Source organism: Cannabis sativa, chromosome 6, assembly GCF_029168945.1.
Source record: "Cannabis sativa cultivar Pink pepper isolate KNU-18-1 chromosome 6, ASM2916894v1, whole genome shotgun sequence".
Classification (NCBI taxonomy): Eukaryota; Viridiplantae; Streptophyta; class Magnoliopsida; order Rosales; family Cannabaceae; genus Cannabis; species Cannabis sativa.
Window position 1 is genome coordinate 2,801,659 of NC_083606.1, and position 27,511 is coordinate 2,829,169.

Consider the following 27,511-nt stretch of genomic DNA (forward strand, 5'->3'; position numbering starts at 1 on the left):
TTTTGCCATTAGTCTTCCTTTTCAGGTAATGCATTGCTTCAAACGCCACCATAACATTATCTGATATTAATCTTCCAGCAACAAACGCACTCTGGGTTTCAGAGATAGTTTGGTTCAACACACCTTTCATTCTATTAGCCACCACCTTTGAGGCAATTTTGTAAAGGACGTTGCAAAGTGAAATCGGCCTCATGTCACTCATATGTGATGGGTTCTTTTTCTTGGGAATTAGAACAATATGAGTATCGTTAATAGAGTCTGGGAACTTGCCTGTGTCAAAAAAGTCACGAACAAATTGGACTACATCCGCCCCAACAATGCTCCAATGATTCTGGTAAAAAGCCGGGGTCATACCGTCAGGCCCCGGAGACTTATCCGGATGCATTTGGAAGAGAGCCTTCCTAACTTCATCCTCCGAAATAGGCTCCAGCAGTTCATTGTTCTGATCACAAGTAATAGTTGGACGAACACCATTCAAAACCGAACCCAAGTTAATATTAAAAGACTGAAACAAGTCCTGAAAGTACCCAGTGATAACATGTTGAAGACCCGTTTCCCAATCCACCCAAACACCATTATTATCCATTAGTTGACTAAGACTATTACTCCTCTTTCTTGAACTAGCAACTGAATGGAAATACTTACTGTTTCTATCGCCCGAGTTAAGCCAAAACTGTTTTGATCTTTGCTTCCAAAAAGTTTCTCGTTGGGCAAGCACTTCGTCTAGTTTCTCCTTTCCTTCCTTGTGTTGTTGAACTGATACCGGATCACGACCCCATTTTGAGTTACGAATTTGGCTTTTACACTGGTTGATTCGTTGGCAAAAATTTCCGGTAATATCTCTGCCCCACTTCCCAAGCATCTCCCCACATTTAAAATTTTTTCTTGAATATTGGTGCAACCCGACCCTGTCCAGCAGCTTTCTATAATCTGCTTGCATAAAGGTTCACGGATCCATGCGTTTTCAAAGCGGAAAGAATGATGAGTAGTTGTTAGAAAATTACCTTTAAGGATTAAAAGTAATGGGCAGTGGTCAGAAGAAGAGAACTCCAAGCTGTACAAGATAGATTGGGGAAATAAAGACAGCCATTCGTTGGTGACCAATGCTTTGTCCAAACGTTCTTCAATCCAATCAGTGGTGTTTCTTCCTTTTTCCCAAGTGAACGGGTAACCCTCTAGAGCCATATCGATCAAATTACAGTCCCCCAAAGCATTGTTGAAGCCGGTTATCAGCTGGTCTAGGTAGTTCCTTCCACCTTTCTTTTCCATTTGGGAACCCAGATTATTCATGTCTCCCATAAGGCACCAAGGAAGATCACTATCTTCTTTTAAAGATCGAAAGAGATTCCAAGTCTGGAATCGCATCTCTCTTCTCGGCTCTCCATAGATGCCAAGTGTACGTATCGTTATAAGTAGTAAACTCACCAGGAGTGAGGTCGATCCCACAGGGAGTGTAGTTAAGTACGTTAAAATTAAACTTTTACTTCTATTTGGTTAAATAAAAAAAATAAAGAAAGAATTAAGAATAAAAAAACTAGTAAGAAACAATTATTCAAGAAAATTGAAAGTTAATAAAAACTAGGGCTTCGATTTCAATTGTATCTATTGAATATGGCATAATATGATTATTTTCCTAATATTAATTTCTATGCAATAGCAGGTTTACTAAGGTAATTTATAGTCTTCTCAGATATATAAATCTCAATTACATGCAAACTTTCTACTCTCGTGATAAATTTAACATGCAACAGGCATTAAACACATAAACCTTATAAGCTATCTAAACCATATAGGTACTCTCGTCCTATATCGAAATTCAGTTCTATTTTACTATAGCATAATTGACACTCACTTCTCAGATCTCGCATCAAAATCATAGACAGATAATTGGTGATCATGCAATTAAAAGTAATTAAGCACAAATAAAATAGAATACATAGAAATTAGGGGGAAAATTAATCATATTAAAACCATAAACAATGTCAAACAATATCCATCTAACCCTAATTAAAGTGTTTAGTTACTCATGTTCAATGTAGCACAATTACACATATTAACTTTAAGAAAAGAGATAAAAATAGAGAAGAGAAGAAGAGAAGAATGCTGAAAACCCTGAGAAGTATGCCTCCAATTTTGTAGTTGATCTCTCCACTCTGTATCTGAATTCTCTCCTTTTTTTTTCTCTCTAAAATTGCTTGCTGAAATCAACTCTCTTCTTCCCTTTATATAGGCATTGAAGTCCTAAAAATATGGAAAAAACGCAATATTTAAATTTCCACTCGAATTTAAATTTTTGGGAAACCTCAAACGAGATATTTTTTTCTGCTGCGTCGACTGATAGTATTTTGGCCATAACTCTCTCAATATTGCTCGGAATTGGACAATTCAAGATGTTCCGGAAAGATAAAAGAGAGATCTAGAACTTTCATGTTTTTACTTTTTCCAAAATCCAATCAGAACACCGTCGAATTCAGGCTTGAAGTTTCGGCTTCCACAATTTTCTCTATTTTAAATATCATGATATTTTTTTATCTTTTTCCCATCTTTTTCTCTGATATTTTTCTTATCTTCTTCTATTTTAAATCTGTAAAAATAAAAGATAACAAGCGTAAAAATGCTCCAAGCACGATTAAAACTTAATTAAAAATATACTAAACTTAATCTAAAATTAATACTAAAAATAACCTAACAAATTCCCCCAAACTAAGCTTTTACTCGTCCTCGAGTAAAACACTAAATAAACATTAAACAAGTCAATCTCCAAAACATGAGTAATTTTCAAGTAGGTTCAATAATATGATTATGAAAAAATTCACTTATACATACAATCCAGAATTTCAGTTCAATTACACCCTTGACATATTTCAATTTATTTTCATTTAGCTCATCAAACCATAGAATGCAATTAACTAACAATTAAACCACTTTATGTATGCCAATTACAATCATCAATCCACTAACCAAAAATTTCATATGCTTGCAATACTTACTATTCTCCACTAATATAGATTAATGCACAACCAAGAATCAGAAGGTCTTTCTAGGCTTGTAATGTTAGGCTTAGAGTAAAGGTAGTTGAAATGGTCATTTAGGCTTTACTATACCATAAGCTTCTCCAATCATGTCACCCAAAATATTTTTCACACAATCCCAATACCTCTTTTTCTAATTGTATGAAAGAATTCTTTTTTTTCTTGCTTTTTTTTTTTTCAACAAGATTGCAACAGCTTTATATTTATTTTTTTTTTTTTTTGAATTTGACACTAGTTGTCGGCTTTTTTTTTTTTTTTTTTCAAGTTGCTGCCAATCTAAATTTTATCACATTCTCTCAATTTTCACACTTTTTCTCACACACATACAATAAATTTCCCATCCAAATTCCCCCAAACTAAAGATCTACTTATGGTATGACTAGGTTTGAAATTTTGGATATTCATGGGTTTATCTTTTTAGGCTCAATATGTGTAGAACAAAGAATAGGTTAAGGCTCAAAAAGGGTAACTAGGATAAAATTACAAGGATGGCTTGAAAGGTACAATCGATCCAAAAAATTGCCTAAATCACTTTCCTAATCATGCATAATTTATTATTTCGCCTCAAATAGCAAGCAAGCAAGTTCTAGAATTTTCCAAACAACTTTCCACATTCCACAATCAACATGCATAAAACAATTCAATTACTAGCAAATTACCTAATATGATTCCATGCTCAAAATTGAAATTAGTCAAGAATGTAATATCACCAAGCACACGGATTTTTCGAAAATAAGTGAACTTTTCAAATCATGCTATCTACCTACTTTTAAATTGGCTCACATTAAGAAAATTGACTCAAAACAATAAAAACTAAAAACTAAAAATTAAAAGACATAAAACTTAAAAAAAAACTCAAAATAAAAATTAAGTCACTGCTCCCCCCAAACTAAAGTGACACATTGTCCCCAATGTGACATTAAAGAAAAAGGAAAGGAAACTTACCTGGGTGCCACATCAATAAGCGGTTGACGCCCATAATAAGCGTCATGCAAGACAACTTGAAAATTGTTGTTGTACTTGCCTTCAAGCTTGGCAAGCGATGAGTTTGAATCAAAGTCAATACCAACAACATAAGACTTTGGATGATGAGCTTGGGGAGAAGCCTTTCGTAGCTCGCAGAGGATGTAATATGGTGTTGATGAAATATATGGATTCATTGGTGGTTTATTAGTCAATATCATTGATGAAGTCGAATTAATGATGTCATGTGCTTTCTCATCTTCCAATGTCACAGTATCTACTCTTTCATCTAACAAACCTTCTTCTTGTTGCTCACTCTCCACATGGCTATTCATACCCTCACTTGTGATTTCATATTCAATGAGTTCCTCTTCACAAGAATCTTGATCTTCAATTGTAGGCTCATTATCTTCCTTGTACTCAACTAATGACCCTTCTTCATTGTAGCAATAACTCTCATAACTTTCAGTATTGGAGTTATTACATTCTGAATCATGAGCCACTAAATTATCACATAAGGACCTCACCATGTCTGTTAAGCGATTAATCTCTCCTGGAAGTGATTGTAAAAGTGCTAGTAGTAGCTCCTCTTTTTCAGATTGTTGAGATGAATTTGGGCAATAAGGTGGGTATTGGTGACTCCAACCCTGAAGTGATGGATCCCAATGCCAGTCGTAATCAAAATCTCCCATGTTATTCAACAGATTTATTACATCATAGCCTCTCATTAATAGAGGTGCTCCGGTTGTCTCTGCTCCATAATCAACCCAGCTTCTTGTTTCATTATTAAGTCCATTATAAAAGAGCCACGTAAAACACCCACTTGAGAAGGTGGGATAACATCTCTCTCCATACTCTTTAAATCTCCTCCAAGCAGAATAGAATGGTTCATTGTGTTGTTGGGCAAAATCCTCAAGGTATAGCATCTGGATTTACCTTGCAGGTCAAGCTCATCAATAAAACATTAGTAAAATTAAAAAAATAAAACTAAATTAGTACTAAAAAGATAAAAATTTGAAACAACAAAATTAATACTAAAACTAAAAAGAAAAACCAAATTAGAACAAAATTTAATTTTTAATAATATTAACTAACACTCCCCGGCAACGGCGCCAAAAACTTGTTGCGATATTTTGCACACGCAAGTGTACGTATCGTTATAAGTAGTAAACTCACCAGGAGTGAGGTCGATCCCACAGGGAGTGTAGTTAAGTACGTTAAAATTAAACTTTTACTTCTATTTGGTTAAATAAAAAAAATAAAGAAAGAATTAAGAATAAAAAAACTAGTAAGAAACAATTATTCAAGAAAATTGAAAGTTAATAAAAACTAGGGCTTCGATTTCAATTGTATCTATTGAATATGGCATAATATGATTATTTTCCTAATATTAATTTCTATGCAATAGCAGGTTTACTAAGGTAATTTATAGTCTTCTCAGATATATAAATCTCAATTACATGCAAACTTTCTACTCTCGTGATAAATTTAACATGCAACAGGCATTAAACACATAAACCCTATAAGCTATCTAAACCATATAGGTACTCTCGTCCTATATCGAAATTCAGTTCTATTTTACTATAGCATAATTGACACTCACTTCTCAGATCTCGCATCAAAATCATAGACAGATAATTGGTGATCATGCAATTAAAAGTAATTAAGCACAAATAAAATAGAATACATAGAAATTAGGGGGAAAATTAATCATATTAAAACCATAAACAATGTCAAACAATATCCATCTAACCCTAATTAAAGTGTTTAGTTACTCATGTTCAATGTAGCACAATTACACATATTAACTTTAAGAAAAGAGATAAAAATAGAGAAGAGAAGAAGAGAAGAATGCTGAAAACCCTGAGAAGTATGCCTCCAATTTTGTAGTTGATCTCTCCACTCTGTATCTGAATTCTCTCCTTTTTTTTTCTCTCTAAAATTGCTTGCTGAAATCAACTCTCTTCTTCCCTTTATATAGGCATTGAAGTCCTAAAAATATGGAAAAAACGCAATATTTAAATTTCCACTCGAATTTAAATTTTTGGGAAACCTCAAACGAGATATTTTTTTCTGCTGCGTCGACTGATAGTATTTTGGCCATAACTCTCTCAATATTGCTCGGAATTGGACAATTCAAGATGTTCCGGAAAGATAAAAGAGAGATCTAGAACTTTCATGTTTTTACTTTTTCCAAAATCCAATCAGAACACCGTCGAATTCAGGCTTGAAGTTTCGGCTTCCACAATTTTCTCTATTTTAAATATCATGATATTTTTTTTATCTTTTTCCCATCTTTTTCTCTGATATTTTTCTTATCTTCTTCTATTTTAAATCTGTAAAAATAAAAGATAACAAGCGTAAAAATGCTCCAAACACGATTAAAACTTAATTAAAAATATACTAAACTTAATCTAAAATTAATACTAAAAATAACCTAACAAAAGGTTCACGGATCCATGCGTTTTCAAAGCGGAAAGAATGATGAGTAGTTGTTAGAAAATTACCTTTAAGGATTAAAAGTAATGGGCAGTGGTCAGAAGAAGAGAACTCCAAGTTGTACAAGATAGATTGGGGAAATAAAGACAGCCATTCGTTGGTGACCAATGCTTTGTCCAAACGTTCTTCAATCCAATCAGTGGTGTTTCTTCCTTTTTCCCAAGTGAACGGGTAACCCTCTAGAGCCATATCGATCAAATTACAGTCCCCCAAAGCATTGTTGAAGCCGGTTATCAGCTGGTCTAGGTAGTTCCTTCCACCTTTCTTTTCCATTTGGGAACCCAGATTATTCATGTCTCCCATAAGGCACCAAGGAAGATCACTATCTTCTTTTAAAGATCGAAAGAGATTCCAAGTCTGGAATCGCATCTCTCTTCTCGGCTCTCCATAAATCCCAGTGAAACGCCAAGAGGGAGACCCCACCTTCTGTATCATGGCGTCAATGTGATTAGCAGAGAATCCCTGAATCGCCACTTCATTTTCTTCTTTCCACAACAGAGCCAAACCCCCACTATGCCCATGGGCTTCTACTACAAAACAACCTTCATAACCCAAATGGGCTCTAATACTTTCCATCCTTAACTTATTGCATAAAGTTTCACAAAGAAAAAGCAAATTGGGCTTCTTTTAGAATACAAGGTCCGATAAGAATTGTTTGGCCCGCGGGTTCCCAAGCCCACGGCAATTCCAACTCAAGCAACTCATATTTCTGGGCGGGCCTGGAAACCAGAACCCGCCAAAGGCCCATTTTTTGAAAACCCCACACGATCTTGCTCCATCTCATCTACACTTCCAGAAGAAACCTTAACTTGTGGGCCCATGGACACACCCACATTAGAATCAAGTCTTCTTCTTTTTGAATCAATGATTGTAGTAATTGTGGAATCAAAAAAATTCCCATTATTATTGACATTTAAAGTCAAATCTTCTTCATTGACCCCCATGACATTTTCCCCATATTGATGCCTCTCATTCAACAAATTATTATTAATACCATATCCAAGAATCTTGCCAGCCGATCCCACTGATTGCTCCAGAATCATAGGAGTCAAGTTAGCTCCTCGTTCACCGCTTCCACCGTGGGAAACATGGCTCGACTCACCCCTTGCAGCCACCCCTGATCGGAGCCACTGTGCCCCAAAGGTAGAATGTCTTCTCTGCATCGACGCCCGCAGCTCCAAGCTATAAGGCTTCTCTTGTAAATGCAATGGTTTCAAGAAAAGCCTAGGACATAACTTCTCTGCATGGCCTATTTTTCCACATATGAAACAAAATATTGGAAGCTTCTCACATTTAAAATTAACCCAGTACCAAGAGGAATCATCATTGCTCACTTTCATTCTTCTCTTTATTGGTTTGTCGACATTGACCCGAACTCGAACTCTGAGGAAATCTCTCCAAACACCCACAAAATTATTAGGATCCGACTCTATGAATGTACCAATAAAATTCCCGAGCGCCGTAACAACACTAAGGGTCATATTACCCGATTGTAGATTGTGGAGTTGAACCCACATATCCATATGATTGATCTCCACCAGCCGTGGGTTGTCACCCTCCTTCAATCTTGTAAATATGAGAGGTTTGCGATCATATGTCCAAGGGCTCCCGTCTATAACTCTTTGTATGTCGATCTCATGGTAGAATTGAAAAAGAAAAAGATTCGGGTTGAGTTCTTTCACATACATTCCCATCCCCGGCTACCACAGGAATGCCATCATATTCTGAAAAACGTTAAAATCTGAGACCCTCCCCGTCAATAGTTTACCCACCAAGCACCACCTAGTATCGATCACAATCTCTTCGGTCCTACTCACCGGAAGCCTTAACACCTCTTCCTCTTCCTCATCCAACCTAACAACTCCTACTGTAACCTCCATATCCCTCTCTAGACTGCTATTCGAAGCCATAATAAACTCACAAAAACAGAACAACAACTCTCAAAACCGAGAGACAGCAAAACGTATCAACAAATACGACTTAATAAATGAGATACATGAAAGTGATTTTTTAAAAATTGAAAAATGGAAACAGTTTTATAAAAATGATTTTGGTTGTTAAAAAACATGATTTTAGAAAATATTTTCCATTTTTTTAATTTAAAAATAAAAAAAACTGATTAAAAATTAGGCTAATTAAGAATTTTGCTTTCGAACTTTGATATGTATCGAATTATTCCCATTGAACTTTTAAGGCCGTTAAAATGCCCCTTGAACTATTGAGATTGTTGAATTTAAGGATTTTTGTCTAATTTTAGTAAAAAAAAAGTCTAACATGGATGAAAGTTCACGGGGCATGATTTAATACATGTTAAAGTTCAAGGAGCATGATTTGATAGATATCAAAGTCTGAGGAGCATGATTTAGTACATAAACAATCACTTAAATAGTAAAATTATATGAAATTTGACAAAAGTCTTTAAATTTAACAATCTCAATAGTTCAGAAAAAATTTTCAACGGCCAGAAAAGTTTTGAGAACATGATTTAGTACATGTTAAAATTTTGGAAGCATGATTTACTTTTATTTTTGTAATAAAAATATTTAAAAACAAAAATATTACTAAACACTACCAAAAAGCAAGCTTTGTTCAGAGATTTTATTTTATCTTTTTTTTTTGTCATAGTAAAAGACCTCTTTAGAAAAGGAGAATGAAAAAGTTTTTACTAAGAATGATTATCTGATATTCAATACTTATGTTTTGTGTTATCTTTTTAATAGTAATCTCTTATGTTTATAGATAAAAATTGTTTATCTTATTAAATGTAAACTATGATTAAACATTTCAAGATGGTTTCTCTTGTCACTTTTTCTTTTTTAACGAAAAATGGGTAGTCTCTTCTAAAAATAATTGTAAAGTGTCTTAAAAAAACTACCTTTGACGAATTATGTGGTGGTGGTTAAGGGTGCACATTGGGTAGGTTTTACAGTTTCAAGTTTTTGGGTTTGAGTTTGTGTGACCAGGTTTTCGGGTTTTCAGGTGCGGTGGGTCGAGTTTGGGTTAAATCGGATCCACGTGAGTTTTGATCGGGTTAGGGTTAGGTTAGCCTTTTTTTTTTGAAAAATATTATTTTTTTATACATTTTTCATTTAAAAAACAAAAAAAAAAATAAATAAAAAGAAAATAAAAGAAGAAGAAAATAAAAATAATATATCATTCTAATATATATGTCCAAATACGGTGAATATATATATGTTAGACCAAGTTATCTCCACGATTTTCTTAACATAGAAATTAAGAACTTCTAAATAAGAATCCTTCATGATATTAGAAATCCATTAATATTGGTATGGTCTAATTTCTCCAATATAAATATAATAATTAGACTGTTTCAACGTGCACTGCACATATATGCATGAATAAGAATCATAGTAGACTAAATGGCTTCCCATTACATATATATTTATATATATGTTTAATTTTCTCAAGTGGGAAAGCTCAATTGAAAGGTTCAAATATATAATAATAGGTGAGAGTTGGAGGTTTGTGGAAAGTTTCATATATTAATAAACAAAACATTTCACTCGTTTTAACAATACCTATATAAACATCCAATACATCCTCTTCAATACTATACTCACAACAAACATCCCTCTTCAAACCCTTTGAGGAGGTCTTAAATATCTCTAAAATATTACAAGTGTTTTGGTGTTCTTTTTCAAGTACTAAAAAATGGTCAATTTTTGGCCTCATTTAGTATGTGCTTTAGCACTATGCTTTATTATAGCTACCACCAATGTGGGTGCAAGTGATGACTATAAGCCTTATACTACATCTCCATCACACTACAAGTCTCCACATAAACCTAAATATCACTACAAGTCACCACCTCCTCCTTCTCCATCACCACCGCCACCCTATGTTTACAACTCTCCACCGCCACCATCACCATCGCCACCTCCTCCTTATGTGTACAAGTCTCCTCCCCCACCTTCTCCATCCCCGCCACCACCTTATGTGTACAAATCACCCCCTCCACCTTCACCATCACCGCCACCTCCTTATGTATACAAGTCTCCACCCCCTCCTTCCCCATCACCTCCACCACCATATATTTACAAGTCCCCACCACCGCCATCACCTTCTCCACCACCACCATATGTTTATAAATCCCCACCCCCACCTTCTCCATCACCACCACCTCCTTACATTTACAAGTCTCCTCCACCACCTTCACCGTCCCCACCACCACCATATGTCTACAAATCTCCACCACCACCTTCACCGTCTCCACCACCTCCATATGTTTACAAATCACCACCGCCACCTTCTCCATCACCACCACCACCATATTTTTACAAGTCTCCTCCACCACCCTCACCGTCACCTCCACCACCATATATTTACAAATCTCCTCCACCACCCTCACCATCACCACCACCTCCTTACATCTACAAATCCCCTCCACCACCTTCACCATCACCACCACCGCCATATGTCTATAAGTCACCACCACCACCGCCATATGTTTATAAGTCACCACCACCACCCTCACCATCACCTCCACCACCATATGTCTATAAGTCACCACCACCACCTTCACCGTCACCTCCACCACCATATGTTTACATGTCACCTCCACCTCCTTCACCGTCACCTCCACCACCATATGTGTACAAATCTCCACCCCCACCTTCTCCATCCCCGCCACCACCATATGTGTACAAGTCACCTCCTCCTCCACACTCTCCTCCGCCTTACTACTACAGGTCTCCACCACCACCAAGGGGGTACTAATAATCAAACCATTACGAGAGAATATCCAACTACTCCAAGTTACCACAATAAGAGGATCCAAAACTCAATACATTCAAATTACATCAATTGATTTGTTTTAATTTTCTTTTTCAATTAGTTGAATTAATGCTGCTGATTCATATTAATTGACGTCTATTAATAAAAGACGTAATATTATGTAATAAATTATATATAATACTTCATCAATAAAATCAATTTTACACAAGAAATTATTGTCCATCTCTATCTTTAATATACAAACTTTCTACTCTCGTGATAAATTTAACATGTAACAGGCATTAAACACAAAAACCGTATAAGCTATCTAAACCATACAGGTACTCTCGTCCTGTATCGAAATTCAGTTCTATTTCACTATAGCATAATCAACACTTACTTCTCAGACCTCGCATCGAAATCATAAAACAATTAATTGATGGCTATACAATTAAAAGTAATTAAGTACGAATAAAATAGAATACATAGAAATTAAGGGAAAAATAAATCATATTAAAACCATAAAACAATGTTAAACAATCTCCATCTAAACCCTAATTAAATATTTAGCTACTCATGTTTATGAAAGCACAATTACACATATTAACTTTGAGAAAAGAATGTTGAAAACCCTCTGAAGAATGCCTCCAATATTGCAGTTGATCTCTCCAATTCGTACTCTATATTCTCTGTTTATTTCCCTCTGAAATTGCTTCCTTATAGGCGTTGAGGGCATCAAAAGATAGATAAAACACACATGTTTAAATTCCTATTCGGATTTGAATTTGGAAAACCTCTAGAACCCACGATATTTTTGCTGCAGAAATAGAGGCGGGCCACGACATGCTATAGCTGTGCCGCGGCCCGTGTGGCCTTCCTGAGATAATTATTTTGATTTTCCACGTAAGCGGGCCGCGACACACTAAAGTTGGGCCGCGGCCCGTGTGCTCCACTGCTCCATATTCCACGTGATTTATCTTTTTCTGGGCTTGAATTTGATTTTTTTCCACTTTGATATTTGTTATGCGATATTCTATCTTTTATTAATTAATATTTTCCAACTCTTTATCTATTTTAAATCTGCAAAATTAAAAGATAAAAAACGTAAAAATGCTTCAAACATGATTTAAACTAAATAAAAAATATGCTAAAATTAATCTAAATTTAATACTAAAAATAACCTAACAAATGTATTGCTATATTTTAGCCCATTTTTTTTTTAAAAAAAAACTAAACTTCAATAGTATCCTAAATTTGGCATAAAAATTAGCATAGATTAAATTTACACCACAAGTAATGTTATACCTTTTTTATAATCTCAGTTGCCACTAATTGGTACTTTTTACTAATTAAATTCATTTAATATTTTATCTAGAGGTTTTTTTTTTATTATTATTTTTATACTTTAAAGTAATTTTTATATATTTTTAAGAAAATTTACATTGCAACACACGTAACAACTAACAAAATAACTTAAATTGCAACCAAAATTTACATAGCAATACACATAGAAACCACTAGAGCAACCTAAATTGTAAATTTAAAAAAAAAAAAAAATAGTATATAGAGTAATTTTCTTTATTTATTAATTTAAATAATATTTTATATAGTTTCAATAAAAAATTAATGACTATGTTGACTTTGAGAGTTAATATATATCTTGTGCATTGGAGCATAGTACAAAATTTAAACCAAATATAATATTGAGCAATTTTTGAGTTAAATTTACAATTAAATTTTTACTTCTCTCCACGACCACTGACCCAAGGACCCACGGACGTAATGACCACTGCAAACCTAGCGACTTCTCTATCAATCACAATTTCACCATCGGCAATGTTGTCAAAGGAATAAATTGTATGATTAATGTTGTTATCTGTGAGTAGATGTTAGATTTAGGGTCGAAAATGACCAAATCTAAGTTTTAGGCAAAAAACTGGTGGCCAGATCTAAGCTTCGGGAAAGAAACTGGTTTTTTTGTCAGGCCCGATGGTGGTACGATAGTGGTCTGATGCCTTCCTGTTGTTAAAATAAATAAAGGTTGAAGATGAAGGTCCGATGGTAGTCTGATGATAACACGATGATATGGTCCGATGGTAGCTCAATGGTGGTCTGATGGTAACTCAATGCCTTCCTGACGAGCTTAATAAATGGAGTTTAACATATATAAATGTAATATGGTCCGATGATAATCCGATTGTGGTCTAATGGTTGCCTGATGCTACTTTTTTCATGTACAAAAACATAAAAAAAAAATGGGTAGTATCAAACCACTATCGGACTCCCATCGAACCACCATCAGTAATGGAGAGTGTAGACAGTAAAGTTAGAAGAAAAAAGCAAAGAGAATGGTATAATGTGTATGAATATAAAGTGTGCTTATTTTTATAATTTTAATAAGCTTGTATTCAAAAATTTAATATACACAAAATACATATAATTCAAATTTCTCATTATATATATTACGTGTGTTGGACCAAGTTTTCTCCATGATTTTCTTAAACATAGAAATTAAGAACTACTAAATAAGAATCCTTCATGATATAAGTAATCCATTAATAATATTATTATTCTCTAATTTCTCTAATATATATAAATATATTTATTAGACTCTTTCAACGTGCACTACACATATATCATATATGCATGAATGAGAATCATAATAGACCAAATGGCTTCCCATTACATTTACATATATATGTGTGTTTTAATTTCCTCAAGTGGGCAAGCTCAATTGAAAGGTTCAATAATAATAGGTGAGAGTTGGTGATTCGTGGAAACTTCCATGTATTAATAAACAAAACATTTCAGTCGTTTTAACATACCTATATAAATATAAAATACCTCCTCTTCAATACTCAATACTCACAACAGAAATCCCTCTTCAAACCCTTTGAGGATCTCAAATATCTCTAAAAAACCAAGTGTTTTGGTGTTCCTTTCAAGTACTAAAAAATGGCCAATTTTTGGCCTCATTTAGTATGTGCTTTAGCACTATGCTTTATAATAGCTACCACCGATGTGGCTGCAAGTGATGATTATAAGCCTTATACTACATCTCCTCCATCACACTACAACTCTCCACATCAACCTAAATATCACTACAAGTCACCATATGCCTACAAGTCACCACCTCCTCCTTCTCCATCACCACCGCCACCCTATGTTTACAACTCTCCACCGCCACCATCACCATCGCCACCTCCTCCTTATGTCTACAAGTCTCCTCCCCCACCTTCTCCATCCCCGCCACCACCTTATGTGTACAAATCACCCCCTCCACCTTCACCATCACCACCACCACCATATGTCTACAAGTCTCCACCCCCTCCTTCCCCATCACCACCACCGCCTTATGTCTACAAGTCTCCTCCACCACCTTCACCGTCCCCACCACCACCATATGTCTACAAATCTCCACCACCACCCTCACCGTCCCCACCACCACCATATGTTTACAAATCACCACCTCCACCTTCTCCCTCACCACTGCCTCCTTACATCTACAAATCTCCTCCACCACCTTCACCATCACCACCACCGCCATATGTCTATAAGTCACCACCTCCTCCTTCACCGTCACCACCACCACCATACGTTTACAAGTCACCTCCACCACCCTCACCGTCCCCACCACCACCATATGTCTATAAGTCACCACCTCCTCCTTCACCGTCACCACCACCACCATACGTTTACAAGTCACCTCCACCACCCTCACCATCACCACCACCACCATATGTCTATAAGTCACCACCTCCTCCTTCACCGTCACCACCACCACCATACGTTTACAAGTCACCTCCACCACCCTCACCATCACCACCACCACCATATGTCTATAAGTCACCACCTCCTCCTTCACCATCACCTCCACCACCGTACGTTTACAAGTCACCTCCACCGCCATCACCATCACCACCACCACCGTATGTTTACAAATTCCCACCACCACCTTCTCCATCACCGCCACCTTATTACATCTACAAGTCTTCTTCACCCCTGCTCCACGTTACTACTACAGGTCTCCACCACCACCAAAGGGCTACTAATAATCAAATCATTACGAGATAGAATATCCAACTACTCAAAGTTATACTACAATAAGAGGATCCAGAAGTACTCATACTCAATACATTCAAATTACATCAATTGATTTGTTTTAATTTTCTTTTTAAATTAGTTGAATTAATGCTGCTGATTCATATTAATTGACGTCTATTATAAAAGACGTAATATTATGTAATAAATTATATATAATACTTCATCAATAAACTCAATTTTACACAAGAAATTATTGTCCATCTCTATCTTTATATTTTTTTTTTTTTTTATAGATACATGTCAAGTATAATCTTTTTATTAATAATTATGAGCCACCAAAGTTGAATAATAATATAGGATGTATGTTCCATATATTTTGATGTAGTCAAATATAAGGGCCCAACAAATGAAGCCATATTATAATTTATATTACATTAATTAATTAATAGAGTTTTTATATCACATATTAATATTTTTTATTTTTTTTTTTATCGTGGGACAATTTTTTTTTTTAAATAATGTGTATTGTATTAAGTTTTCACTGTTATTCCACGGTTATTTTTTAGTTATTCCACTGTTGTTTTGATTGTTATGTTTTGTTATTTTACGGTTGTTTTGTAAAAAGAAAGTTTTTTATAAAAAATTATGTGTGATAATAAAATTGTAAACTTTTGTCCAAAATCTAATATTTTTGTAAAAACTCCTTAATTAATTATTTTGTAATTAATTAAGTCTCTCTCCATGGTCCAAAAAGAAGAACTAATCCTACCATAATTTTTTTTTACCAAAAGGGACCTGCCGGTAAAAATTAATAAAAGAGGATTGACAATTAATTGGATTAATAATAAATTAAAACACCAAATAATTTATAAATATATAGATTTCATTTTCCTTCAATTCGAAATAACTCGAGATTTAATCTCATAGAATATATCGAATGGATTAAAATTAATATTAAAATAGATCTAATATATATTGGACTTAAAATATATTGAATGGATTGGATATAAAAAATATTGGATTTAAAATATTGAATAAACTCAAATTAAACCAATAAATATATATGAAATACACTCAATAAAATTGATCTAATCTAACATATATCTGATAGATGTTGAATCGATTGGATGACTGAAATTAATTATATCGGATCGGATGATAAATTTAACATCCAATATATAATTGGATCGAATTTAAATAAGTCTAAAAACATTAAATGTGGTCCAATAAATACCCCTACTTATACAATTACGATTCATATACTTTGAAAATACTTCCCTCTATTCAAAATGTACCAACCAAACTAGATTCATTACTTTTAACATTTCTTTGGACTACCAAATATTCCAATTCCGCAAACTCGAGATCAAACCAAAAAACTTAGTTAATTACTAATTAGAATTAGATGATTTCTTTAATGATGATGATGATGGTTTCTTCTTTTGAATAATGATCATCATATGGAGAGAGATTATAATACAAGGATTAACAATCTATTGATAATTTTATGATGGTAGATTATGTGTGTATTATATTCTTATCTTAAATGAGTGTTTATAAATTGACTTTACAATATTTTCTAATTGCATTGCTCATATAGCTTGATCAAGTTTTAATTTTTTGAATTTTTCGGTTTCCTTTCTATGAACAACAATAACGTTTCCATCCAAATTCTGAATACGTCTAAATTTAAGGCATTGAAACGAGATGTTAAATTTACTTTAGGCATAATGAATTTAGACTTATGCTTGCGAGAAGAAAAACATGTTGATCGTACTGATACCAGTATGGTTGCCCAGAAAAATCTTCATGCACAATGAGAAAAATCAAATCATCTTAGTCTCAAAGCTATGAAAAGTTCAATTCCTAAATATTTATTCAGTGGCTTATGAGACACTGCAAATGCCAAAGAATTTTTTAATGTTATAGAAAAACTATATGACACTGGTGAAATGTCGAAGCTGGACATTGGATGAAATGACAACCATTAAGTATGATGAATCAAAAGGAGTAAGAGATTTTATTATGAAAATTGTGAATGTTCAGTCTAAGTTGACAAATCATAATATTTCTCTTCCTCACTCTTGCATTATTTATTGTGTTCTTCATGCACTTCCTGTCTTTTCTTTTATCCTTATCAAAACAACCTACAATATTTATAATAAAATATGGAATGTCAGTAACTTAATTTCTCAGTGTGTAGCTGAGAAAAAAAAATTGTAAATGGAGAAGCACAAATCTTCTCACTATGTTTCTCAATTCAAGCCCAACATAAGATAGAAAAAATTATGAAAAGAAGCAAGCACAATCAGGGGCTAAGGGATCTCATGAAACCAAGTGACAGGGAGTCAAAGTTTAAAGTGGACACTTATGTTGTAGTTGACGTAGTCATATAAGGGATTTTTTTTCCTATGTCTTTTTCAAGAGATGATAATAACAGTAGTCTAATTCCTACTTCAGTTGATAATGTTCACATTGTTGATAAATGTATTACTCCTAATAACAAAGATGGTGAGGATCCTATTATTGATGAAGTGTCTATTATTGATGAGGGGCTTATTATTGAAGAATTTCTCGTTGTTAATGAGGGTGTCATTAAAGAAATTTCAGTTGTGGAAGCTGTCATTCAAAATGATGATCAACAAATAGAGGTTATTCCAGAAGTACCTCCTCTAAGAAGATCTCAGAGACAAAAGACATCAACAAGGTGTGATGATAATTTTGTTTACCTTAGAAAATGAGAATATGGTATTGATCATTTTGTAGATCTTCTCACTTATAGTAAAGTACTTAATAGTACACATTCTTCAGAATGGATAAAAGCGATGGATGATGAGATTGAGTCCATGGAAAAAATGATGTATGAGAGTTAATTCTATTTACCTGATGATTTTAAACTAATAGGTTGCAAGTGGATTTTTAAGAACTAAAAAAGATAATAAGGGACAGATTGAAGGTATAAAGAACGTTTTGTGGAAAAAGCTTTACCAAGGAGATGGTATTGATTATACCATAAATTTCTCGCTTGTTTCCACTAAAGGTTTATTTAGAATTATTATGGCTTTAGTTGTACATTTTGATTTAGAGCTGCATAAAATGGATGTTAAAATCGTTTTTCTAAATAGAGTATTGGGAGAGAAAGTCTATATGTCACAACCTGAAGACGTCAAGGATAATGGAAATGAAAATTTAGTTTACAAATTGAAATTATCCATTGATGGTCTCAAACAGGCATCTCACTAATGGTACTTGAAGTTTGATAAGATTGTGATATCGTTTGGTTTTTATAGAGAACAAGTTTAACCAGTATATTTATATGAAGATTTGTGGGAGTCGTTATATTTTTCTTGTCCTTTATGTGGATGACATTTTACTTGCCAGTAGTGATTTATCATTACTAAATGAGACAAAAAAAATTCTGTCTACCAATTTTGATATAAAAGATCTTCGAGAGGTATATTTTGTTTTGGGGATTGAGATTCATCATGACAAGAATCAAAAAATATTCTTGGCTTATTTCAAGAAGCTTACATTATTCGTGTGCTCAAAAAGTTCAATATGAATTCGTGTAAGGCTATTTCTGTTCCTATTTTGAAAGAGGATGAATTTACTAAACAAAAATGTCCTAAGAACGACTTGAAAAGAAAAGCAATTGAGAACATCTCATATGCAAGTGTAGTAGGGAGTTTGATGTATGCTCAGGTTTGCACTCGACCTGACATTGCTTTCATAGTCAATGTTCTTGGGAGATATTTATCTAATCTTGGACATGATTATTGGGTTGAAGCCAAGAAACTCATGAGATATTTGCAAAGAACAAAAAGCATGTCGACAATCTTTGAGTTGTTGGTTATTCATATTTTGGAGGTTGTGTAGATGATTTAAAGTCAACTTCTGACTATTTTTTTACTTTGGCTAGTGCAACTATTTCATGTGTTAAGCAGATTTTAATCACATCATCTACTATTTATGCAGAGTTTGTTACATGATATGGGGCATCTTTGCAAGCTTTGTGGTTAAAGAATTTGATTTTAAAGATACAACTAGTTGATTCTATTTCCTCTCCTATACTAATCTATTGTGATAATAGTACTGATTTTTTGACATAGTATAATACTATTGTTTTCTTTTCAAAGAATAATGAGATTAGTAGTGCTTCAGAACATATAAAAATATAGCATCTTGTTGTTAGAGACTTGGTCAAAAAATGAGACATTATGACAGAATATTACAAGACCAAGTCGATGTTAGAAGATACTTTAAGCAAAGGATTAAGTGTTGTGTTGTTTAACAAACATGTTATTGATATTTGCATTTTATAATCTTTTGTTCCTTTGGGTTAATGGGAGTTACGTATTCTATTGATTTAGATTACATTTATATATAATTTTCTTATTGATGTTATGAACTACTTAGTTTGTTTTGTGGGCCAATAATTTTTTGTTATTGGATGTTTATGATTTTAATTATATTTTGTTATATCCTTGAGAATGATATTGAATTAAAAACATGCATGTAGTTTATATCTTGTAGTGATTATTGTCTTTTAAGTTTAATTGCTTAATGACAATAATATTTTATTGGCTTATTTTTTAAAATTAAACATGTTTAGTGACACTAACTTATTATTAAGTAGTGTAAGGTTAATTTCACTAGCTTAATTATTAAGCATTGCGGTATCAGCGAAGTTGAGGACTTATGTTATTTAATTAATCACATGATGAACATAGTTTCTTACCACACTACTAGACTTGTTGACCATGTCGATTTAATACTTTAGTATTTGTAATTATAAATATCTTTTGATGATTAAAAACAATATGATTGTCATAGTTCAATATTAAAGGTTAAATTAGACCGACATATTGACATGCTATCAAAGAAAAATTATTTTTAAAGGGGCCACAAATATTTTTATGTTGTTCAACCCATGAGTCGTTTTTAAATAAAATTATTTTGATATATAATATATATGTATTAAAATTAATGTAACCCAAGTGGGAGAATATTATATTTTTATTTGGGTTTACATTAACTTTTATTGGTTTTATTAAAACTTGGGTTGATTGGATAGTTCTTTGTTGTGTTAGCGCATATTATTAGTGATCAATAGTTAATCGGCTTAGCTTCTGTGAGTATAAAGTCTAGTTGAAGGAGAATTGTGAGCTTTTCTAGTTAACTGAAGTCTTTGATAAGCAGACTCAATCCAACTAGGCTTATGTAGCTAAGTTTCCTTCCTAACTCTATAAATACATATTGTCTCATCACAATTGTATACACTTTTGATAATCAGATAAATAAAAATTGCTTCTGATTTAGAGATCTAGGGAGAAAAACTTACTTGATAGTATTGCACGTGGATCAATCATGTAGGCATACCTAATTATTATATATTATTATTGTGTTCTAAATTATATAAAAATTAGTATCTTGAGTTTATTAATTTTTCTAATATATTAAACATGTCATTAATATATTAATGGATTGGTATGTTCAAACAAAATTTACATATAAACGGGCTATATGGGTCATGTCATATCAACCCATTTGTAAACGATTGTGTTTGGGTTTAATTTTTTGGCACGATTATTAAATAAGTCATATTCATGTCAAGCATATATTTATATTACATGAGTCTTGACACAACATGAACACGACCTGCTATCTTCCTTGGATGTGATAGGTGTTTCTCAAGCTCCTCCAAAATCAAACTTTAATTCTTTGTCACAAATAATCGCCATATAGTTATTGAATTATCTAGTTATAAAAAATCATTAGTCATCAACCCGCATTAATTTATTATCTAATAAATACATCTCTTCTAAAAGTACGTACATTAGCTCTAAAATTACTTCAATTATTTGAGTATCAAATAAATACCATCAAACAAACTATAATTAATTTGATAAATTATTTGAAGTTTCATTATTTAAATTAGCTCATACTTACATATGCATTGCTTAATCTTAAGAAAAACATGCCTGAATCAACCTAGTAGCATTCGTTATGGACAATTCATAGAAATAACCAAACAAAAGATTTATTCCCATAATAAATTCAATTCTCTCTCTTTTTTTTTTTATGAAAAATGAAGTTTTATTAAACATTAAAATCCAATACCAAACAAAATTAATTCCCATAATAAATTCAAATCTCTTCAAATCAACATAAACTCAAACTTCTTTCTCATCATCATCAATGGATGGAATTGATTATATGTCATATAAAAACTTCTCAAATGCTTTCATGTGTTCATGTTGGAGACCAATCGCCACTAACAAACTCCCATCCTCATCATAAGATGGACTAGATAGCAAATAAATTAAACCATCAAAGAGAATTGTAGTAGGTCCCACAAAAATTGGTCTACCCCACCCAAAATCAAGATCATAAAAGGGTAATCTAATCCAACTTGTTATCCCAAGATTAGGGCTTCTAAATGTATGTGGCCCTCTACTAAGAGCTGATAAATTAGGCTGAAGTTCTAGATAATCCAGCGCTGATCTCAAATAACAGTCATCTATTCGCTTCAAAGTACTATGAATTTGGTTCACAGCATACCATATATTATCATTCGATTCGAGTAATTCTCCTGCTTTAACTATTGGCGTGGCTGAGAAAATTGCGTTACCAAGAAAATCTGGGGGAAGTGGTGGTTGCAGCCTCGATCTTCCATCAACAATAGTGTACAATTTAGTCTCTTGATCGTTACTAAGTTTACGAGCTTTGCATACACATCTCCAAACATGTCCCGCCAATATCTCATATGTTGTATACCTAGGTTTGTTCTTGTCATCGAAATTAGTATGATCATCATTGTTATAACTAACACACTTGGCTTTTAGGGTTTTGAGTTGTTCCTTGGTCAACTTATAAATAGCAACATCAACTTGACTCTCACAAGAAGAAGTAGTAGTTTCGATCATGGGGGGAGGGGGTTTGTATTCAATGTGATCAAATATAGGTTTAGGTGGGTTTCTTGCACAAAGCATAGTTCTATCTATAAATGGTGGAGATTTGAGATCAACACCACGAGCAATATCAGACCATGAATTTAGAAAATGAACGGCTGATATACCATCTACCACATGGTGGTCCATGGCAACACCAAGTGATACTCCTCCACATTTGAAGTATGTGACCTACATATTTTATCATATAAATTAATTCAAAAAAATTATTTTCATAATATACAATATTATTAGAATCGCATGCATATATGATTAAGTTTTGATGTAAAGTAGATTAGAATTGGAATTATTTCAAAAAAAATGCAAACAAAAAAGATGCAAAAATACAATTGTACGGAATTTTAAATACTTTTACGGTATTTTTATATTGTTGGTTTTTGTTATTTGTGTATTATTTTATTGGTTTGAATGTTGTTTTCTTATTATTTTCGTCTAATTTTTTTGTTATTTTGGTGTTATTTTTTATAAACGTTGTAAAAATGTTAAAAAAAATTAAATGTAAATGTTTAAAAAAATTGTCAAAGTTAGTAGTTTATGTAAATTTCCAATTAGAAGGGATTTGTGATTTTATAAAATTTTAAAAAATAATTATTTAACATATTAAAAAGAAAAAACAATTAAGAGATTTTTTTATTTATACACTTCAAGATATATTTTTTTTTTTTTGTATTTTATACGAAAATACACGGGAGCAACCTAAATCACAATAGAAATCCACATTGCAACTCACACAGTAACTAACGAAGCAAGCCTAATCGTAAAATAAAAAAAAAAAATTAAAAAATAATATATAGGTGATACCCCCAATTAATTTCCTTAAACTCATAAAAGTGTTACATTAGATATTACAAAAATAATAATATATGTCTAAAAGTTTGACACACTTATGTAATTTTTCTCGACCAGCTAGCTTAAGTGAAGATCGAAAAATTATTTTGTAAATAATTATCAAAACTTGGAAAAAATACAAAACAATTTTAACAATAATGTAAAAAAAAAACTCCATCTTTTCTATATTTTTCTTCTTTATTGTTGCAAAATGGTCTTATAAAATCCTTTTTAATTTAAAAGACAATCTTACTTTGTCTTTTCTTGCAAAATAACCCCATCAAGAATTTTATAATATCAAGTGCGTGTGCTTGGAAGATTATTTTACAAATTATTAATTAAAAAATTACTATTATACAAAATAATATAGATAATCCCTTATTAAAGAACCTTTAACGCATGCCAAAAATTCAAAAAAAAAAAAAAAAAAAGAAAAAATCTTTTAGGGCAATTATGTCTTTGCTATTTGAGTATTTGTATATCGAGAAATGATGAAAGATATTATGGTCTTTAGTATTTTTTTTATTATATCGTTATTAGTATAATTAAGTTTATTAGATCTAATGTAATTTAATTTAATAATTTTTAAGTGCTAAATAACAATCCTTTTATATATATAGTGTGAAAGTGAATAATATTTATTATAATATATATTTACCTGTAAAAGCAAAAGGGGATGTGAAGAAATATCAATAGAGTATTCAACAATGGGAACCAAAGCCCTAAGCTTTGGTGAAGGCTTAAAGTCACCAAAATCATCAACCATAGAGTTGGTTTGAGCCACCACAAAGAGGACACCCTCACCATTACAATCGATCTCAATACGATAGCCATTAGGGTTGGAGGAATCCACTAAGCGACCGGCCACAGGATAAAACGGGACTAAGACTTTACTTAGGGCATCTTTCAGTTTGACAGGATCAAAAAAGCCCTTATCATCAGTCGCTGATGATAAGGGCTTATAAAAATGAATAGTTGGGATGTGAATATATTTCGGAACCATTTGGTCCAAATTAGAGGTCCATAGCACGTGCCGTGGAGTCTCTGTTGCTGGCTTCACCATTGTCTTCTCCTTTATCTCCATCTTCATAACCATTTCCATGCTTTTGTGATGAGCTTATTATTGTTATATTTCTCTACATTTAATAGGAAAGATGAAGCATTAATGTACAAATTAAGGATGAAATTAATTGGTCGAAAAAAGTTGGACACGTGGCTAGATTGGTTACACATATAATATATACGAATAGTAAATGTGACAGCTGGCAAGAGTACTACTATGCAGGTCAACATGACATGACAATTAGTATTAATTAATGTGAAAAATTCTAAAAAATTTAATGCCTAAGTATTTTTTTATTTTTATTTTATAAGTGTTAAAATAAATTATTTAGATCTTATATTTTATTGAAGAATTATTTCATATATTATTTTTTTTAACTTTTTTTTTTTTAAATTTACGGTTTGAGTTTCTAAAGTAGTTGCAGCGCTAGTTGCAATAGGAGTTTCTATACGATTTTTTGTTGCAATTTAGATTGCAGCGTTAGTTGCAATAGAAATTTTTATGTAGAATTCCGTAAAAATATAAAAGAAAAAAAAAATTGTTTTGAAGTGTAAAAATAAAAAAGCTCCTATTTTATTTTATAAATTATTTTAAAATTTTTAAATAAATACAATATATGAAAAAAATTAATATTATAATTATTTGTAATATATTTATCTGCAATGCATATATAGTGAATTGTTTAATTTTGTGTTTGATTTTTTCTTTTAAGTTTTGATTTTGTTTTAATTTGTTTAGATCTCAGTCGGATCTCTAGTAATGGTTTTTTATCTGTTATCGGCATAAATTTACCCTCCCCGCGAGAAAGACTTGTCTATAAAGAACTCCTTGAATTGAAAGTGGCATTTCAGTTGTTTAAACATACCTATATAAATATAAAATACCTCCTCTTCAATACTCAATACTCACAACAAAAATCCCTCTTCAAACCCTTTGAGGATCTCAAATATCTCTAAAAAACCAATTAGTGATTTGGGTGTTCCTTTCAAGTACTAAAAAATGGCCAATTTTTGGCCTCATTTAGGATGTGCTTTAGCACTATGCTTTATAATAGCTACCACCGATGTGGCTGCAAGTGATGATTATAAGCCTTATACTACATCTCCTCCATCACACTACAACTCTCCACATCAACCTAAATATCACTACAAGTCACCACCTCCTCCTTCTCCATCACCACCGCCACCCTATGTTTACAACTCTCCACCGCCACCATCACCATCGCCACCTCCTCCTTATGTCTACAAGTCTCCTCCCCCACCTTCTTCATCCCCACCACCACCTTATGTGTACAAATCACCCCCTCCACCTTCACCATCACCACCACCACCATATGTCTACAAGTCTCCACCCCCTCCTTCCCCATCCCCACCACCGCCTTATGTCTACAAGTCTCCTCCACCACCTTCACCGTCCCCACCACCACCATATGTCTACAAATCTCCACCGCCACCCTCACCGTCCCCACCACCACCATATGTTTACAAATCACCACCTCCACCTTCTCTCTCACCACCACCTCCTTACATTTACAAGTCTCCTCCACCACCTTCACCATCACCACCACCGCCATATGTCTATAAGTCACCACCTCCTCCTTCACCGTCACCACCACCACCATACGTTTACAAGTCACCTCCACCACCCTCACCGTCCCCACCACCACCATATGTCCATAAGTCACCACCACCTCCTTCACCGTCACCTCCACCACCATACGTTTACAAGTTAACACGAAAACACATTTGGGTAAAAATGAGTTCTTATTGATTAGAGAAGAAGGATACAGAGGTATATATACAAAGCTCAAACAGAGCAAGAAACAAATCAACAACTCAGCTTGTAATTACTAAACTGCCCTTAACTAAATTAACTACCTAACTAACTTAATAACAGACTTCAACTGAATATAAACAGGAGGCAAAAATAGAGGAAGGTAAATCTTGTTACCCCCCCCCCCCCCCTCAAGGTGGACTGTATAGGTTCTGTACAGCCATCTTGCTAGTGTGAGCCGATAGTGTTGAAGCGGGTAAGGGCTTTGTGAAAGCATCAGCAAGTTGGAGAGTGCTTGGAACAGGTATGAGCCGAATGGTGGATTGGTTGATTTTGTCACGAACGAAGTGGCAATCTAACTCGATATGCTTGGTTCGTTCGTGGAATGTCGGGTTGTTGGCAATGTGAATTGCGGACTGATTGTCGCAGTAGATGAAGGCAGGGTTTGGTTGCTGAATGTGTAGGTCGTGAAGAAGGTATTGCAGCCAAGTTATCTCACTTGTTGTAGCAGCAAGTGCCCTGTATTCAGCCTCTGCTGAACTGCGTGATATCGTTGGCTGTTTCTTGGTTTTCCAGGAGATGAGACAATCTCCCAAGAAGATGCAGAACCCTGTCGTTGAGCGTCTCGTGATGGGGCAAGATGCCCAATCTGAATCCGAAAAACCTCTGAGATGAAGTGAGGAGTTTGCAGTGTATAAAATACCTTGACCAGGGCTGCCTTTAAGGTATCGAATGAGGTGTTGTAGTGCTTGTAAGTGAGGAGTTCGTGGAGAGGCCATGAATTGACTTAGAACATTGACAGCATATGTTATATCTGGCCTTGACAGTGTTAAATAAAGCAGTTTGCCTATGAGTTGTCTGTAGGTTGATGGATTGGTCAATAGTTCTCCTTGTTGATCATCAAGCTTATGTCTAGGATCCATGGGAGCCTTGGCGGGCTTGCTGCCTATGTAACCACTGTCCTCAAGTAACTGTAATGTGTATTTGCGTTGTGAAAGAAATAAACTGTCTTTTGTCCTTGCGATCTCAAAGCCAAGGAAATATCTTAGTTTACCAAGGGCTTTGAGTTTAAATTTGTCATGTAGAGAGTCTTGAATTTGTTGGAGAATGGTAATGTTGGGACCAGTAATGACTATATCGTCCACGTAAACAAGTAAAGCGATGAAGTTGTTATCTTTTCCTCTAGTGAATAAAGTGTAATCCGCTTGTGATTGATGAAAACCTTCTTGAATGAGAGCTTCAGTGAGTTTCTTGTACCACTGCATGGAGGATTGCCGCAAGCCATATATAGATTTTTGAAGCTTGCATACGAGATTGGTACCTGTGGAATCAGAAGCAGATAAAGTTAGACCAGGAGGTAAAGTCATGTAGACCTCTTCATTGAGATCCCCGTTTAGGAAGGCATTATTAATGTCGATTTGAAGCATATGCCATTGCTTGATAGTAGAAATGGCAAGTAACAATTTAAATGTGACCATTTTGGCCACTGGAGAAAAAGTATCGAAGAAATCAAGGCCTTCTTGTTGTGTGTATCCTTGAGCCACTAATCTTGCTTTGAACCTTTCCACAGAGCCGTCACTATTTAATTTTATCTTATAAACCCA

At 33.7% G+C, this 27,511-nt stretch overlaps 2 protein-coding genes and 1 pseudogene across 2 annotated transcripts; 2 read left to right on the forward strand and 1 right to left on the reverse strand.

Annotated features, from left to right (window-relative positions):
• The first annotated feature begins 10,051 nt into the window (after positions 1 to 10,051).
• On the forward strand, positions 10,052 to 15,547 carry LOC133038696 (extensin-2-like; annotated as a pseudogene).
• Positions 15,548 to 21,342: 5,795 nt separating this feature from the next.
• Positions 21,343 to 24,276, reverse strand: LOC115695726 (shikimate O-hydroxycinnamoyltransferase). The gene is made up of 2 exons (XM_030622797.2): positions 23,730 to 24,276; positions 21,343 to 22,414 (listed from the first exon to the last, which is right to left on the reverse strand). The coding sequence occupies exons 1-2, from the start codon at positions 24,171 to 24,173 to the stop codon at positions 21,485 to 21,487; spliced, it is 1,374 nt and encodes a 457-aa protein (XP_030478657.2). The 5' UTR covers positions 24,174 to 24,276; the 3' UTR covers positions 21,343 to 21,484.
• An 857-nt stretch (positions 24,277 to 25,133) lies between these two features.
• Positions 25,134 to 25,904, forward strand: LOC115725243 (extensin-2-like). The gene has a single exon (XM_061117719.1). The coding sequence runs from the start codon at positions 25,134 to 25,136 to the stop codon at positions 25,902 to 25,904; it is 771 nt and encodes a 256-aa protein (XP_060973702.1).
• Positions 25,905 to 27,511: the final 1,607 nt, after the last annotated feature.